Consider the following 18,593-nt stretch of genomic DNA (forward strand, 5'->3'; position numbering starts at 1 on the left):
GATGGAGATAAAGTTGTAGCCCTTCTGAAACTGTATCATTTAAAAATATTGATGTGCCATTGTACTGTTTATCAGCCTATGTTGACATTGCACAGAAATTTAAAACCACTTTTAACTGTGATGATATTCAGAGACGCTTCTGTTATCTCAGACCTACAACTGTACCCAAGGACAAACAAGTGGAGGTAACATCACATTCAAATGATGCTTTTTGAATATGCAACTACCTGTATAGTCATGATAAAATGAGTCAAATTTCATCCTAAATTTGAACTTCTGTCTCCTCTATTTACATAGTTGTGTTTCTCTCTGATGTATTTGCTTGTTTTTTGAACTGCTTGGTGCACAAAAATGAAGCTGAATGCATTGGGGGGAAAAACAGCAGAAAAATGGAAAATCAGATTTTTATGAGCTGAAATATTTACTTCATAGCCAAATTATGCAATCATTTGTTAGACAAGGGCGGTATTTTGTAAATGTAGACATTGTAAACCATCCGGCTGATTAGGACCCCTCAGGGTTGTTTGGTGGGTAGAATAAGAGCTTAACTCAATGTTTTTTTGTAGCAGAGGAACAGTTTCTAAATTACATCTGATTTGTCTTTCACATGTTTTATTTATTTACCATCTGAGAGATTTATAGGACACATTGCGGTGCAGAGCAATGATTGCTGTGAAGAGACACATCAGTGTCTTTAACTGCACATTAACAAGTAATGTAGCTGTCCTATTAGTTTAACCGCTGCTTGTTAAGCCATGTTTATTAAATCATATTTTCTAGATCACTTTATTAGAGATAGCAGGACAGTTTAAACAGTTTTTACTGCGTTTCTTGAACCCAACCATTAATTTTTAACTGACTTTAAAGAAAATGCTTGTTTACTAACATTAGCTGACCTGTTCGATTTTATATAGACCAGATGAGGCCCTGCGTCAGCCAGAAAAGCACATATTTCTCCAAACTTTAAGCTAGATTTTAATATAGAATTTCTTTCCTGACATTCTGAATTGTTGGCGATCAGAAAGCAGCCAAGTTGGACTGTCCTGTTGAGACAAAACAAAGAATCATAGAGGCTAACCATCAAAATCATCTATAATTAACAGTCATCATCACCTTAACTGCTGAATGTTTATTCTCCTTAAATTCTGAGTGGGAAGGAAGGTTTTATCCTATGAAATTATCTTGGGATATGTGCAAAATAACTCTTTTAGCCGTAAAGTGAAAAATATTTTTGATAGCCGCACATCTGTGATGCTCCTGACACCACAAAGGAAGAGCTCCTGCTGATCCGATATCTTCAAGCTCTCTTAAACTCATTAGCTGGATATTTATGAAGAAATTTTTATACACTGCTCAAAAAAATAAAGGGAACACTTAAACAACACAATATAACACCAAGTAAATCAAACTGTCCACTTAGGAAGCAACACTAATTGACAATTGCACATGCTGTTGTGCAAATTGAATAGACAACAGGGGGAAATCTTTGGCGATTAGCAAGACACACTCAATAAAGGAGCGGTTCTGCAGGTGGGGACCACAGACCACTTCTCAGTACCTATGCTTTCTGGCTGATATTTTGGTCACTTTTGAATGTTGGTGGTGCTTTCACACTCGTGGTAACATGAGACGGACTCTACAACCCACACAAGTGGCTCAGGTAGTGCAGCTCATCCAGGATGGCACATCAATGCGAGCTGTGGCAAGAAGGTTTGCTGTGTCTGTCAGCGTAGTGTCCAGAGTCTGGAGGCGCTACCAGGAGATAGGCCAGTACACCAGGAGGCCGTAGGAGGGCAACAACCCAGCAGCAGGACCGCTACCTCTGCCTTTGTGCAAGGAGGAACAGGAGGAGCACTGCCAGAGCCCTGCAAAATGACCTCCAGCAGGCCACAAATGTGCATGTGTCTGCACAAACGGTTAGAAACTGACTCCATGAGGATGGTATGAGGGCCCGATGTCCACAAATGGGGGTTGTGCTCACAGCCCAACACCGTGCAGGACGCTTGACATTTGCCAGAGAACACCAGGATTGGCAAATTCACCACTGGCGCCCTGTGCTCTTCACAGATGAAAGCAGGTTCACACTGAGACATGTGACAGACGTGAGGACGTCTGGAGACACCGTGGAGAGTGATCTGCTGCCTGCAACATCCTTCAGCATGACCAGATTGGCAGTGGGTCAGTAATGGTGTGGGGTGGCATTTCTTTGGAGGGTCGCACGGCCCTCCATGTGCTCGCCAGAGGTAGCCTGACTGCCATTAGGTACCGAGATGAGATCCTCAGACCCCTTGTGAGACCATATGCTGGTGTGGTTGGCCCTGGGTTCCTCCTAATGCAGGACAATGCTAGACCTCATGTGGCTGGAGTGTGTCAGCAGTTCCTGCAAGATGAAGACATTGAAGCTATGGACTGGCCCACCCATTCCATCATGTCTCACTCCATCCACCAACGTCACGTTGCGCCACAGACTGTCCAGGAGTTGGAGGATGCTTTAGTCCAGGTCTGGGAGGAGATCCCTCAGGAGACCATCTTCCGTCTCATCAGGAGCATGACCAGGCGTTGTAGGGAGGTCATACAGGCATGTGGAGGTCACACACAATACTGAGCCTCATTTTGACTTGTTTTAAGGACATTACATCAAAGTTGGATCAGCCTGTAGTGTGTTTTCCACTTTAAGTTTGTGTGTGACTGCAAATCCAGGCCTCCATTGGTTAAAAAAATTTGATTTCCATTGATGATTTTTGTGTGATTTTGTTGTCAGCACATTCAACTTTGTACAGAAGAAAGTATTCAATGAGAATATTTCATTCATTCAAATCTAGGATGTGTTATTTGAGTGTTCCCTTTATTTTTTTGAGCAGTGTATATAGCCCAAAGCTCTTATTTTGAGTGGTTAATTAGTTCTTATTGATGGGCTTTTTCCAACCCTCAGAACCAAAGGCTCAGAGAGCCTTCATCCTACAAAGAAAGACTTCACTGGGTTCACCCGGGCATAGCTAATCTTTGGAGCTGGTTTTGTTTTTCGCAACACTAATTTATCTATTTTGACTTAAGTTCTGCTAGACTAGTAACTTTTTTTGAGCAACCCTTGTTGCATTGATAACCTGGTTCTGATTTCTCTACGCCAGAGAGACAATTTTAGGATACTAACCCGAAAGGCACTTTGTCCCTCTCCTGGGACGGGGCTGCTGTGAATGCGGTGGAGATTTTCTGGCTCATTGTCTCAGTGGAACCTTTAATTTTTCTTTACCAAATAGACATAATGTCATAAACCCCCTAATTAGTCAATCAAAAATGTTCCTTCTCTTAACATCAACTGATATAAAAATGTTTATTTGGTACAAAAATCGCTTCTGTTCCATTTTAACTTGTCCAGGTAATTTACCTTTTTAGTTTTTGACTTGGTTTAATGTTCACTTGGCGCTATTAGCTACCAGCTTGCTTTGGTTTGCCATCTTTAGTTTAGTAAGTTGACATATTATTTAGTAAACTATTAGATTTTCTGTGTTTATTTATATATATATATATATATATATATATATATATATATATATAAAATATAACCATAAAGTTTGAAACTTAATGAAAAGGTAAATTTTTTTGTCCCTGATGAAATTAATTTTATGGATAAGAGACAAAATTGATTTGACTTTCATAGCTGTTAAACCTGGTTGAGGTGTGGGTATTACAGTCCTTTTTAATGTGGTTGAAAGTTGTTGCAGCAGCAAATAGTTTCTGGGGTCAGTTTTTACTAGGATGTATTTTTACTGTAGTAGATGTATTGGAAACGGAGGGGGACCCAGAAAACGACCCTTGTTCCTGGAAAAGGTTCCTGAGGTGGAAACATGCCTTCTCTGTGTGTGAAGTCCATAAAAGCTGACGGATACGGTGGCTAGGTTACAACAACATAAGCTGAGAAGCTGTACTGTCGATTAACCAGCAGCAAGTCAGCAATTTACCACGTGTCATCAGTTCAGGCTTTAAGATGTCCAGTAGATCAAGAAAAGTGCACTTAAATTAACTCTGTGCAGAAGCTGAAGGATACCGAGCTGTATTCTTCTGAATGTGTTTGTTTCATCCTCTTAACTAGAACCAATATCCAACTCATTATTCATAAATTAATTCATTTTCAGAGTAATGATTATAAAATTAATAATTATTATGTTCCTTTCTTGCAATATAACCTTTTCTTAACATTTTCTTTGCTACAATATACACTGATATATTTGTGAGGCAAGAAAATGGATTTAAATTATGAGCAGCATATTGACATCAGCTAATAAAAACATGATTATTGTAAAACCTATTTACAGTGCATTGCAGTAGTATTCACATTCGAGAACATTAGTGGCACAACAGGATCACAAGGAACCAGCGTCAGTGATAAAGTTGTAGGAGGTTTAAGGTCGAGTTCTGTTATAAAGCAACGCCCCCAAGGAGCACCCTGCAGCCTTTCTTCCAGAAATGTAAAGAGGTTGGCTGTCCATCTAAACAGACTGGCATGGACAGCAGTCCTGTAAGCAAACCTGTTGGCTTCAAAAGATTTGAGGCTAGGATGGAGGTTCACCTTCAAGCTGCTAGCAGGATAATGACCCTATACAACCAGAGCTACAATAGACTAGTTTAAATCAAAGCATGTTAATGTGTTAGAATGGCCCAGTCAAAGTTCAGACCTAATGAGAAATGAGAATCTGCGGTAAGGCCTGAAAAGTGATGTTCACATTCATTTTCTGTGCTTCTGACTGGGCTTGAGCTGCTTTTCAAAGAACGGCCAAAAGGTACTGACTAAATACAAAAGCAAGCCACGCTTTTCAGATTTTTATTTGGGGTGAAAAAAAGATTTTATTTAATGTTTTCCTTCCACCTCACAATTATCTCCTACTTTGTGTTCAAAACTTCCTTTTAATATTCACCAAAGTTTGCAGCTAAAGTTCCACAGGTATGAATACGTTTGCAAGGCAGGATAGACGAAATTCCCACTCAGTTAAACCTGCTTGGATAGTTTTCCATTGAACGCCCTTATTTAGACAATCAGATATAAAAAGTTACTCTCATTGTGAATGTAAGACTTTCAGCTCACAAATGTTTATTTTCTGGTTAATTGGAGCTACCTTTTGTAGAAATACAGTTTTAGGAAGATAAAAGTTATTCATCTAAAAAATAGACTTTTTCCATTTTCTTCTCGTACATCTATTAGAATAAAGATTTTGCTTAACAACCAGGCGGTCGTTAAGAATTGATGCCTCATACTCTGGTAAAATGTCAAAGTGCAGCCTCATTAAAGCATTTCCCACCTGCACTGACTTTGGGACTCAGGTTATATAAAGTAGTGTTGATCTGAAGCAGAGCAGATGATGAAAAGCTGCTCCAGACATCATTCATTTATTTCAATTAAACGACAGTGTGCTGTACTATAAATTCTCCATTGATTCATCGATGGTTTAATTTGGTGCATAATTCATTTTGGAAATCATGAGTAGACATGCTATCATATATTGTGGTGGCTTCATTAATATAAAGACCTTAATGGTACCGATGTTGAGCAGATACGGAGATGTCTTTGAACAGTTGCAGAATATCCTTTATCCTCACAAATAAATCCATTATCCAGTTCTAGAATAAATATCTCAGTGTAATCTGTTTCTTAATGGGCTGTAGAGCTGCGTTTAGAACAGGTTCTTTTCTCTAAAATATACTGAGAAAATTATATTTTTCTAGATTCATACTCCAATTATGGAAAACTGCTTTTTCATGAATGTTTAAATTTGAGTGAAATGGCTACAGAGTGATTTGTAAATCCTATCATTAAATAGTTTGTTTTTATCTCTCCTCATATTCGTCCCTAGCAGCCGTCTTCTGTTGATTTGGCTCGTTTTGTTGCGGTTAGTTGGTTGTTATTAAAGGATCTACATGCATCACTAAGACTGTTTTCACAAACATTAGCTTGCAACGACCTTAAGTGTCGATGCAACATGGCTGCATGTGAATTTTGACCTAATGCATACATCTGCAGATATGACGCTTGTGCTGGTTTATTAAGTCTGTTGCATTGAGCTTTAATATTGAGTTACCGACAGTCAGAGCCTTTCTTTCTTTGAATTTCCGTGAGTTGTTTCTTGTAGAGAAATCTAACATGCTGGTCAATGGTAGATGGCTTCTAAAAGCTTTTTTGTGGGGAAACATTTATCTCAACTACTGCTGACTCAAATATCTGAAAAAATGAAACTATTTTTTATCTTATTGAGTGTGAAAAGTGATGGAATAGCCAACAAATAACAGGAGGTATTGATTAGTAGAGATTTTTCTGTTGTTTTCTGGTGCTTTGGAAGGATCATTAACTATCAGAAAAACCTCCAAGATCATTTTAGTTGTTCATAATAGAGAAAACTGTGGAAAGATGTTTGTGTAATGTCTAGTAGAGTAATGTGTGAAAATCCTACAGGTTAAGGAAAAACTAGGTGTTTGTTTAGTCAGATGTTTGCTGCTGAGCTGCACAACTTTGGTTAACAAACATATGCAGGCAAGCGGCTGTGTTTTGGTCCTCTAGGTATTTTTGGATTTGTTTGCCTTTAGAACCAGTAAACTAAAGCTTTCCATCCTTTGGGTCGGGGGCACATATTTACAAGTTAATATGTCTAGAACGGTTTCTTCTTTTACATCACATAGAAAATGCATTATTTTTTATGTGATTTTTTTTAATGTAATTTTTTATGTATTTTAAAAAGAAGTTGCTGTTTTCCTGATTTAAAATTTGTCTGCATTCCAGGTTGCAGCTTTTTTTTTTTGTAAATGATGAAGCTACAGGTTGAATGATTGTATGCAACAAGTTTTGTTACCTGAGTGGGTTTATGTTCGTGTATTTATTTACAAGAGTTTCATAATTAAATGTGAGACAGGTGGATTTTGTGTTTTATGAACTTTCTTTGTAAACCATGACCTCACTCCTCTTGCACATTAAGCCAAAGTGTCAGTATCACACACATCGTTTCTGGCAAATTCTGCAAAAAAATATAACCAGTGTCTCAGGGGAAATACTCCTTTTTCAATTGAAATGCTTAAAATATATCAAGCGTTTAGAAATATTTTATAAACTAGGAACATGAACTACAGTGTAAGAATGCTGGCAGAAAAACAAGAAGCTGTAGAGGTGTGTGTAGCTCACTGCATCTTATAACAAATTGCACGTCAAATAATTTATTTGACAAATCAAATTGAAAAAACTTTTAAAAATGAAGATTAGTAAGTGGTTTAATCTACGATGTCGATGAGAAGTTTACATAAATGCATTCTGGGTATGAATGTCATTTCATAAATAGGCTCAAATAGAGACATACAATGTGCTTCTATGTTTAAGCTCTTATTTTAGATGAAGGTAAAGAATGTTGAGGTAGTCTTTTTAAAAAAAATTTTTTTTACCCTTATTCCATCCAAAAACCAGTATCACTGACAGCAAAACAGCCACCCAGCACAATGCTGCCACCACCATGCTGGTGAGTCGGTATAGACTTTCTGGGCTTAAAAAGCTTAACCTTGATGCTTGCAGACATCTCTACCGATTCTGCTGAGAATTATTTTGAAGGTGTTTGCTGTTTAATCATTCCACCCTGAAAAAAACAACAACCATTTAACTGCATCTTAAATGGTCCAAAATTAATGACATTAATACCCATCATATTTATACCATCTAACATAATTATCCAGTTTCTGCTAAATACAGCCAGTGAGTGCAAATGTTATTTAGCCTTCTGGCTCTTGCACGCCTAACACGGCAAATGTGGTGCCTAGCTTAAAGGCCCATTTGTGTGTATTGCATGCAGCCCACTAACACTGCTTTGCTCAGCGTTGCGGAAAGTGAAGGCCCAAAGTAGCGGTGCGCTGTGTAAGGCTCCACAGGTTGCTCCACTTTAGCATGCTGTGAAGGATACTACCGCAGCCAATAGAGACAGGATACCTGTCAAAGCTTGTCATAGCGAGCAGAAAGCATCTGTTCCTTCACAAGCTCCACGCTGCTCTGTGAATCATAGGGTCTTCATCATAATCTTTATCAGAACTTTAAAACGTTGCCAATATGTACTTATTATCTAGAAAACTCTTTTGCGCTGTACTCTACTGTGGATGCACAGTTGTTTCCAGTTTAGCTCCACAGGGTTTCATCCAGACTCCTCGGTGTGCAGGCTCCCTTATTCAGAGACATCAATCTTTAATAGAGTTTTACATAATGCATCATTCTTCGAACTGGGAATCTGCATCATTTTACAAACCTCATTTTCAGCATTTAGTTCTTTTCTTTTCAATATGAGTATATTTAAAGACTTCATAGACGTTTTCTCAATGGTCTCTACTGACTACATGAAGGTTAAATCTCATTCAGTTTTAGTTGAGCGTACAGCACAATTTCTATGCAATATCGTTTATAGACACATTCAGTTTTCATTCTCTCATATTTCTGATTCATTTGATACTTCAACTTGACATTATTCAAAAAGTGGAGTGTAGTTTTTACCATCTGAGATATTGTCAAGGACGCCTCTTAGAGCTGTTTAAATCTTTCAGTCTAAGCCGCCCTTCAAGGCAGGATTTATATTCAGAATCGGTCAGTGCGCTGAACTCCCAAGTTAAAAGGAGCTCACCTTTTAAAATCCTTCTACAGACAACTGCTATTTGGCATCTTCTTTAAATAAGCTGTTAGCGAATTGTGGAATGAGCAATGATGGCAAAATACACAATCAATTTTGAACAATCAAACTTACATAAATAACAATTTAATTCCTGGCTGCAGAGTCAAGACTCAATAAACAGGCAGTTTTTTAATTTGACTAATATTTGAATGACACTAGCGTCTAAGAAACTACCCAACTAAAATTCATTATAACCAGACTGTGTTAGCAACTCTGATATATAACGCAGGACGGATATATTGGCACCACTGGTAAAAATCTGTGAAAAAAATATTTAAAATATTTTCATCACTTATTGCAGGTGCGTAATCTGATCTAAAACTGGGAGAAAACCAAACCTTTTATATGAGTACATTTGTTTAGTGGGAGGAAAGAAAATGTTAAGAAACAATTATTTTGAATAGAAATCAATGGTGGCATAATTATTTGCACCCCTGCTGTTAATACTTTTTGCAGGGTCATGTTTTATAAAGTTGGCTGATGCAGAGAGAAGGATCTTTGATCGTTTCTCTTTTCATGATTGTGCTCACTTTGCATTGTGGCAAGATAAATTTAGGTCCTGGCCCAGCCTAGCGGCCAGTGGCTAGAAGAAATGGGCCTTTGTTTAGTATTATAGTTATATCCCAGGAAAACAGAAAAAACAAAGTCATAAGAAGTTCCTCGAAACTGATAAATCTCACAAAGTATAAGTAAACAGTTTTAGTGTTAGAATATGCTATTGCAATAAAATAAACTTTTATTTTGTTGCTTTTTACACAACATTTCCAGAAGTGCCTATAAATGTTGCCTCAATTGTATATATATTTTTTGAGTGTGGATAGTCTGTCACCTGGTCAGACTCTTGTATGATTTAAACTCATTAACCGAAAGAGACCAAAAAGATACTCGGATATAAAACAATACATTGCTGTAAACAAAAATATTTCAAATGACACAACAATGTTTTCAGATCACATTTCACCTTAATGCATCTGGAAATTGTATCCAATGATGAGGCTCACAATTGTCTTCCTTTTAATTTTTCCATGATGTTGCGCAAAAAGCAGTTTGTTTGAGGCGTTAGCTTAAAATTCAGCCGTAAACGTGCCTCCATTTAACTTAAATTTGTAAATTAGCTGAGTCTGATTGAATTAAATCAGAAGCTTATCAGAAGCAATTTCAACTTTATCGGGCCTTTCTTAAAGTGTTAGTAACTCTAGGGCATTTAAACTGCTGAACTTGAAGAAGGTTCTGGAAAAAGTCATTTTCCATTATTCTGGAATTGATGAAATATGAATAATCTTGACCTAAAACAGGAAAACTTTAATCTGATCAGAATAAACTTTAATCAGAATGTGAGGAAAAAAGGGCCATGTTTCTTTTTATACGACGTATGTAAACATCCGGTTTCAGCTGTTCCTGTTATAAAATGTTCAGTTTAATAATGAATTGCTTTCTTTTTCTCCTTTCTGCAGTGATCCTGTTCTGCATGGCAGCGCTCATCTTTCCAATCGGCTTCTACATCAACGAGGTGGGAGGTCAGCCTTACAAGCTGCCCAACAACACGGTGGTGGGCTCCTCGTATGTGCTGTTTGTCCTCTCCATCTTCTTCACCATAGTGGGACTGCTATTTGCAGGAAAGGTTTGCCTCCCAGGCTGAGGACTTCTCCATGCTGGCCTCTGGACTGACCGGGGAGGTACTGAAAGTATTATGGGAATTTCCAGGACTACCGACTGAATATCAAAAACGACAAACTTTTGCCCTCAAAGCCTGAAACGGGGAAGACGATGCTTACGTTTCAACGGACCGCAGCACCATGCAGAACTACTTAAAGATGAATAAATGAACAAAACACTAAAAGGGGACAAGAGCACAACAGGGTGGAGGCTGTCGCAGTTCCCTGCAGTTCGCTGCCGATTTCGGATACAACCGTTTCTCTTTCTCTCTCTCCCTCTGTTGTTATTCTGATAGAAAGGGTGCTTAATGTGCCGCAGCAACAACGATGGCACACATCTCCGAAGGACCACTACAACCACTCCTCGACTTGATTTCCAGCCGCCCCTCAGCACACATCTGCTTCATCACGGCCGCTCCTGTTGCTATTTATAGCTTCTCTTTCCTATTTTCGGTTTCTGGTTTTTTTTTCTGTACAATTTGTTTTTCTTTTATTCTTCCAGGTCCCACCACCTCTCTACTGAAGTAGCATTAGTGTTATTGAAGTTCACTGAACTGAGTCCTTTAAACAGAATCGGGTGGGGGGGGGGGGGTTGTTAAGTGTTTTCGTCTGCCATATTGCAGAGCCCAGGTGTGCAGCCGAGGAGAGCAGCTGTTTTGGCACACACTTTCAACCTGCTGTGGATGAGACATAGATGCAGGGGTGCTTCCTCTTCATCTTATCCAGCCAGCTTGGACCTCCTTGGGTACCAGAACAGGAGGTCAAGTGACATAAAGGAGAATGCCACTCAGTCCAAGACCATGCATTATATTATTTCTGCACACAGCAAAGTAATAGTTCAGACATCTCAATTAAACCTGTCATGCACAGCCTCTGCTATCAGTCGTTGGAACATGAACTCATCTCCTATATTTATGGTAACATTTACAGTCGCCAGAATCTTCTCTAAGGTTGTAAATCACTGCAGTGTTGTGATGGACCTCTATATTCTTGACAGAACTGATTTTTTTCAATAGGACATTGTAAAGGCTAATAATCAGTGGTATTCTCCTTTAAAATGAGAAAACATTGAGCCAGGGAAGGTTTTTTCGATCTTGTTTTATATAACAGTGAAGGCACTGGGGCTGCAGGTCAGGTCCATGCATGTCACTGTGCCTCGTAGTGGTGCTCGGGAGGTCTGTGAACGCAACGCAACACACACACACAAACACACCTTCACACTGTCCACACTGAAGCTGCAATGATTGTTTTGATCCCGATCCCCATTGCAATCCGAAAAAGTGTTTTCAAAAATAATGAATAGACAATATATTTTTTTACAATAAAAGTCATACCTCCAGAGGTTTTCCACATTTTGTTACATTACAACCGCAAACTATGTATTTTAGGGAGATTTTATGTGATAAACCAACACACACGCATTAACTGTGAAGTGGAACGTCTTCCCTTCAACCAGGAGCAACTTTCCTGCCCCCTGCTCATTGAAAGCATCCCCACAGAATGATGCTGCCCCCGCCATGTTCCAATTACTCTGGCTGTATAGTTAGGTTTGTTGTCGTGCTGGAAGGTGAACCTCTACTAGGTTCCCAGGTCTTACGCGCACTCCTTCTGTCTTGATTTTTTTCCTTTATTTAGCCCTGTCTATCTTCCCATCAACTCTCACCGACTTCCATCTCCCAAAGGAAGAAAAGCATCCCAATGTTTTATCTTTGGGATGGTGTGTTCAGGGTGATGTGCGGTGTTTGGGTTCCACATCACCCAACGTTTGTATGTAGGCCAACAAATTTAAACTTGGTCACATCTGACCAGAGCATCTTGCTCTGTCCCCTACATAGCTTGTCGAAAACTTCTTTGAACAATGGCTTTTCTCTTATAACACTTTCATGAAGGTCATACATGTTAGCTGTCCTTATGACGGATTGTCCGACCCGAACTTTGGATTTGTGCAGCTCCTCCAGAGTTACCTCTTACTTGTTTCTTTGATGAATACTCTCTTTGCCAGGCCTGTCAGTTTCTGTTTGGTGGACATGTTTAGGTAGTTCTGAATCTGCATTTTCAGGTGGTGGATTGAATAGTGCTCCGTGAGAAGTTCACAGACTGCAGTTGTTGGGGTTTTACAACCTTTCCCTGCTTTAATCTTCTCCACAACTTCATTCCTGACCTCCTGCTGTCCTCCTTGGTCTTCATGATGCTGTTTGCTCTCTAATCTCTGACAAACCTCTGAGGCCTTGACAGAACAGCTGGAATTACACACAGGTGGAGTCTGTTTAATAAGTAGGAAACTTCCAAAGTCAGCTGGATGCACTGGTTTTTATTAAGGAGTATCAGAGTAAAGTGGGCTGAATACAAATGTTTGCCGCCCCTTTTTAATTTATTTCTGTAAAAAAAAAAAGAAAATGGAAACCATGTGTCATTTTCGTTCAAATTCACAATTCTGCTTTACGTTGTCTTTGTCTATCACATAAATTAACTGTAAAACCAACTAAAGACAATCTGGAAAAGTTCAAGAGGTATGAATGCTTTTGGAAAACTCTGCATGAATTCTCCTCTTAGTGGGTTTGAATTAATTTGGACAAACGTTTTGCTTTTGGTCCATTTTACATGTCTTTAGTTATCAGATTGTAAACAGAAAATGTCTCAACTTGGTTTCAAACTGGAGCCTGAAACATTCTGAACATTTTCCAAGAGTTGCGTCTGAGAGAACCTGTCTGCTTTCGCCAGAACTTTGTTTTTTGCAGGCCCAACTTTGCCAACAGTGTTGAAAGGTGTGAATATCACAGGCTGTTACAAGAAAAGAAACGGGGCGAATGTGGATATATTAGTATTCGATGGTGAAGCAAAACCTTTTTTACATCGCATTTACTTTACTTTCCATTTCCATCACCTTCTTTTAAATGGTCAATTCTGGACAATAGTCTCATAAGAAGGTCTGGGCTTCCATGTGAATATCTTTTGGCCAAATTAGGCAGCATTTTAAATAAACGTGGACTGTCACCGTTAGTAAGAACCACTGCAGTTTAACTCCAGTCGTACTGCAGCCTTAGGCTAAACCTCTCATCTCCTGGGGTTTCCATCTATTCTTCTGTTACACCAAAAACAGCATTAAACTCTGAGTAATGGTAAGATTGGTTAACTTTAACAGACAAGCAGCTGTTATTTGTAGGAAACTCATTGATATCTTTATATAGATGGATTTATTAAAAATATAATGCATTGCTTCGTGGGCCTGTGCAATTACATAATTTGTATATGAAATTTGGCTCAAACAATCACAAGATTTGTTATAATTGATTTATTATCACATTATTTTGCCACATTTCACTTTAGAAAATACAAATGGAAGAATGTACCCTAAACCTAGAATATTATGGAGGTTTTTGTAATACCTAGATGTGAGCTTATTAAGATTAAGGTTTTCCATCCTTTACAATGGCGTTCACAATAAAGTAACACTAAGAGCAATGTATTTCTTGCTTGAGGTTTCTGTTTGTGTGATGCTAGATTGTAAAAGAGTTGCACAATTATCAAATCATAGTCATCAATGTGTGCATTACTGCAATCACAAAGAACTGCTTGTATGCAGTATTTGAAAAGCCATGCATAAAATAGGTGCATACCAATAATATATTTGACCTGTTGCAAAGACTTTTACCACCCTTGATGCCGACACTTAATGTATCTGGAGATGTTACAAAGAGTGAAACAAAATGTTGGTTATTCGTCATCAATATTGCACATAATTTAGCAGTAGCACTGCAATTTTATGTTTTCCTCATATGGGGAGCCCTGTTGTAAAACGGAACTCGGCAATATATAAACGTGAAAAAATAGATTTGGGGAAAAATAATAAATACTTACTTTTTTTAAGTACCAGGAATTTTGTCTGATCATGAAGTTTGGAAGCAATCAGGATAAATAATTGTGGTTTCAGCTATAACCAAAACAAACCAGAGTATAATTTATTTTCTGTAATCAGCAGCCCTAATAATTGGACAACAAATTTATATTTTTACATTCACTGACATTCCAAGGGATTAATACACCAGTTTAATCCTGTTCATGTTTTTCGTATGTCCTCATTAATCATCAGCTTTATAAACCTTTTGGTCAGTCTTGGCTGAATGTTCTCGCCCTTGTTTCAATCAGAGTAATCCATTAATATTTGCAGCAGCTTTTAACCGAAGCTCCTTATGATCACAAATTCAGTTCCTGATGCAAACATTGATTATGTATTATCAAATCACTGTTTGGACAATAGCTTCTTCCTCACAAAAGCTGTTTATTTCCCCTCCCTTGTTTTTAAACACTCTGAAGCCTGGGATCATATAAGCTAGTGAGACACAGATGTCTCGTTCATGGTGTGTGTTTGTGTGTGCTGAAGCAGTCACAGCCGCTCTGTTTGCTAAGTCTTAGGTATTTGTTTTCTATTTCGGTTTCCTGCTCTGCTTCTCCGACTCTCGGTCTGATGATGTGTACTGCTAAACTATACACTCTGCCTCTGATTGATTTAGTATTGTGCCATGGCCTACTTCTGTTTTAATAATGTACAGACACAAAAAAGGCAAGATCTCTGTATTAGGAAGCACTGTGCGTTCAACAGTATAGGTAACAGACATAGAAGCACCACAGATGTATTAAAAAAAAGAGAACTTCTTACCTCATTGTTTTTTGTTTCTGCTATTATTTTCTAATGGTGGCAACGTGTGTGCCCTCTAAATTGTCTCTCGCCTTGATCGGATGTCTACACATAAAGCCTATGTTGATAGGAAATTATTTATCACTGAATAAAAAGAGAAAAATGGGTGTGTGAGACTCTGACACTGTCGGTTTCGTGCTTGTTTAAGGGCTTATTTAACCCACTTAAAGTCCCATCAAGCAGTGGTGCATCATTGTGAAGTGGAAAGAAGGTTATACATGGGTTGTTATATTTCTTCCCAAATTAAAAACTGAAAAGTGTACGTTTGTGTAGAACCATCAAGCCTTTTTGGATGTCTCTACTAGCTTTGCACACAAAATGTTGCTTCAAACAAAAAAAAGGTCAAGATTAGTTAAATTGAACAGAGTGAATAGCAATTCTCAAGTTTTAGGTGGAATTAGGTTCTGACATTGCGTGGACTGCTCTAACACATGAATATGCTGAAGAAAGGCAGTCCCACAGCATGATGCTGCCACCACTGTACAGCACTGTGGGGAATACTGTCTCCAGACTGATATGTGGGCTCTGTTTTACATCAGGGGTCCACAGCCCTGGTCGCCGGGGCCCACTGTTCTGCATGTTTTGTGTCACTGCTCCAAAACACTCGAATCAAATTGTCATTAAAGTTAAATCAGTTAAATCATGTGTTTTTGGAAGCAGGGATACATCTAAAACGAACCAGATCTATGGAGTGCTTGTGTTTATAGTTTTGTCAACAGATTCCCCTACCTGAGCTATGGATCTTTGCAGCTCCTCCACAGTTAACAAGGACCTCTGTGCAGCTTATCTGATCAATGCTCTCCTTGAAATCCTGTCTTGGTAGGTTTCAGGTTTTGCCGTTTTCTTTTCATTTTCAGATAATAGGTTGAGCTGTGCTCCATTAGACAACACTTGGGATATTATAACCTAAATCAGCTTGGCTAAATTATTGTTGTTTTTTTTATTATGAAAGCTCCCCAGTCTTTAAAAATATGCCTGTTAGGAAAATACCTGCTTAGATGGGTTGTTTCCTAAAAGACTACACATTTATAGATAATTTTGGTAATTTCATAAATTGTGTATTTTATTAGACTGGGTGGTAAGGTCAGTCTGAGGTTGCACATCCTCAAACATCCTTAAAAATATTCAGTCTTAAGAGACAATAGTTAGTTGTAGAAAAGAAGGCCACTCAAGGAAAATGGGCACAAATTAGGAGAAAACCTAAGTACCATAAGTGGTATTTATCATTCATACAACAGAGAAATGCTCCTCCACCTGCTTGTTGTTCTCTACCATCTGTGTGTAGCTGAGGATAAATGCGAGCTTCACCCCCATTATCCTCTGAGTCACCTGCATCTCCAGCTTTGGCTTGAGTTGTGTGTCCATGAAGGTTTTTGTTTAAATGCAGTAATTCAGCTCCATTCAATGCATGCAGAGAAATGACCAGATCTACATACGTTGACTTCTTTCACAGCTGCGGTTCAATCCAGGGGTTTAGACGTTTTCTTGTTTGATGGAGCCAACTGCTGATGGTGCTCCTAGAGACGGTAAACACATCAGGAGCCAAGCCCTCTGCAGTCTACAGTTAATTACTGCTCCCATCTGCTGCTGCAGCAGCACTTAAAACCTGAGGCTGGGATCTTCTCAATGATTTCTGAATTGAACCAGCTGCCAAATGAAGAAACGAGTCTCAGAGTCTTCAGACATGTTTCAGAGAGCAGCTACTATAAAGTTTGTAACAAATTGGTTGACACATCTATTTAAGAAGATTAAAAGTGCTGCTGTGGCATAACCACACTAAAAGTTTTGAAAAAATTAAACCTTTAACATTTTTTCAGTAGTGATGTAAACAAAACATGTTTGGAAATAAGAATTTATTATTCTCTTTCAAATCAAAGTGACTGAAACTTATTCTTCAAGTTAATCAGATATTCTGGGAACTTCTGAGTAACAATCAAGGACTTTTTTACTTGTGGTAAAAATATGAAATTTTAATTAATAAGCCCATTTTTAGCCACTAAAGGGGGTGAGGACCCATATTCATTGTGTCATCATTCACAGAAAGTAATAATAATATAATAATTATAATAATAATAATATGGTAAGGGAGGGCAAAGAAATCCAAAGCTTACTGATGGAGAACTGCAGCATCAAGTGGCCTCTGTGGGTCACCAGGTCTCGATGACTACTGGCTGTATAAGAGTAATGCCAGAAAAAAAGCCTTTTCTTTCCTATATGTTTAAATGTACACATGTACTGAAACCTGTATGAGGCTAAGACTGAGCTTTGCGACAACAAACCCTACAAGTGCACTTGGTGTTAAACAAAGGATCAATGTGTGAAAAGCAACTCATGCTCACTGTTAACCCCTTATAGAGTATGTTGCTTACTTCACCTCAATCGACCACACAGCCAGGGTGGCATATGTACACCACTGCCTGTTGATGCATATTCAGCACATACCAAGGATCCGTTTAGAAACACTATGCCACTATCTAGTTGTTGGAGTTGTCCCCGGGATTCTTAATTTTGTTAATTTCCACACTAAATCCCAGCATTTATATTTTTGTTTCCTATATTCAAACTGGCAATTTCAATTTAATGTAAAATCTGTTAAACAGCAAAAACGGTGTACAAACCACTAAAACCCATTGTCGCACTGGTAATCCTGTCGAGTTATTTTCTTCACCTCCACTGAAAATATTTTCTTAGATTAAAGTTTTTTTTTAATTTTATTTTTGTGTTAAACTTCTCTTAAACCCCTCCTTGAACCGTCACCTTAACGTGGTGGAGGGGTTTGAGTGCTCAAATGATCCTAGAGGCTATGTTGTCTGGGGCCTAAATGCCCCTGGTAGGGTCTCCCATGGCAAACAGGCTCTAGGTGATGGGTCAGACAAAGAATGGTTCAAGAACCCCTCATGAAGAACAAAATATCGAGGAACGTGACGTGGCCCGGTACGGCGGAGCCGGGGTCCCACCCTAGAGCCAGGCCTGGGGTCGGGACTCGTCGGAGAGCGCCTGGTGGCCGGGTTGCTCCTCGCGGGACCCGGCCGGGCCAAGCCCGAACGAGAGACGCGAGGCCATCCCCCAGTGGGCCCACCACCTGCAGGGGGAACCGTGAGGGACCGGTGCAAAGAGGATTGGGTGGCGGACGAAGGTGGAGACCTCAGCGGCCCGATCCCCGGATGCTTAGGCTGGCTCTAGGGACGTGGAATGTCACATCGCTGGGGGGGAAGAAGCCTGAACTTGTGCGGGAGGTCGAGAGATATCGACTAGAAATAGTCCTCCACGCACAGCGTGGGCTCTGGAACCTATCTCCTTGAGAGGGGTTGGACTCTCTTCTACTCTGGAGTGGCCCACGGGGAGAGGCGGCGGGCTGGTGTGGGTTTGCTTGTTGCCCCCCAGCTCAGTCGTCTCGTGTTGGGGTTTACCCCAGTGGATGAGAGGGTCGTATCCCTGCGCCTTCGGGTTGGGGAGAGGTCTCTGACTATCATTTCAGCCTACGGGCCGAGTGGTAGTGCAGAGTAACCGGCCTTCTTGGCGTCCCTGTCGGGGGTGCTGGATAGTGCCCCTCCCGGGGACTCC

General features: G+C 39.4%; 1 protein-coding gene across 1 annotated transcript in view; it reads left to right on the plus strand.

Moving 5' to 3' along the window:
- LOC124863313 (uncharacterized protein C16orf52 homolog B) overlaps positions 1 to 15,151 on the plus strand; it is a 39,020-nt gene extending 23,869 nt beyond the window's left edge. Inside the window, exon 3 of the mRNA XM_047357647.1 lies at positions 10,133 to 15,151. Coding sequence (XP_047213603.1) covers positions 10,133 to 10,317 — 185 coding nt within the window. The 3' untranslated portion in view covers positions 10,318 to 15,151. The remainder of the gene's footprint in view (positions 1 to 10,132) is intronic.
- Positions 15,152 to 18,593: the final 3,442 nt, after the last annotated feature.

The sequence above is a fragment of the Girardinichthys multiradiatus genome, chromosome X (assembly GCF_021462225.1).
Source record: "Girardinichthys multiradiatus isolate DD_20200921_A chromosome X, DD_fGirMul_XY1, whole genome shotgun sequence".
Lineage (NCBI taxonomy): Eukaryota > Metazoa > Chordata > Actinopteri > Cyprinodontiformes > Goodeidae > Girardinichthys > Girardinichthys multiradiatus.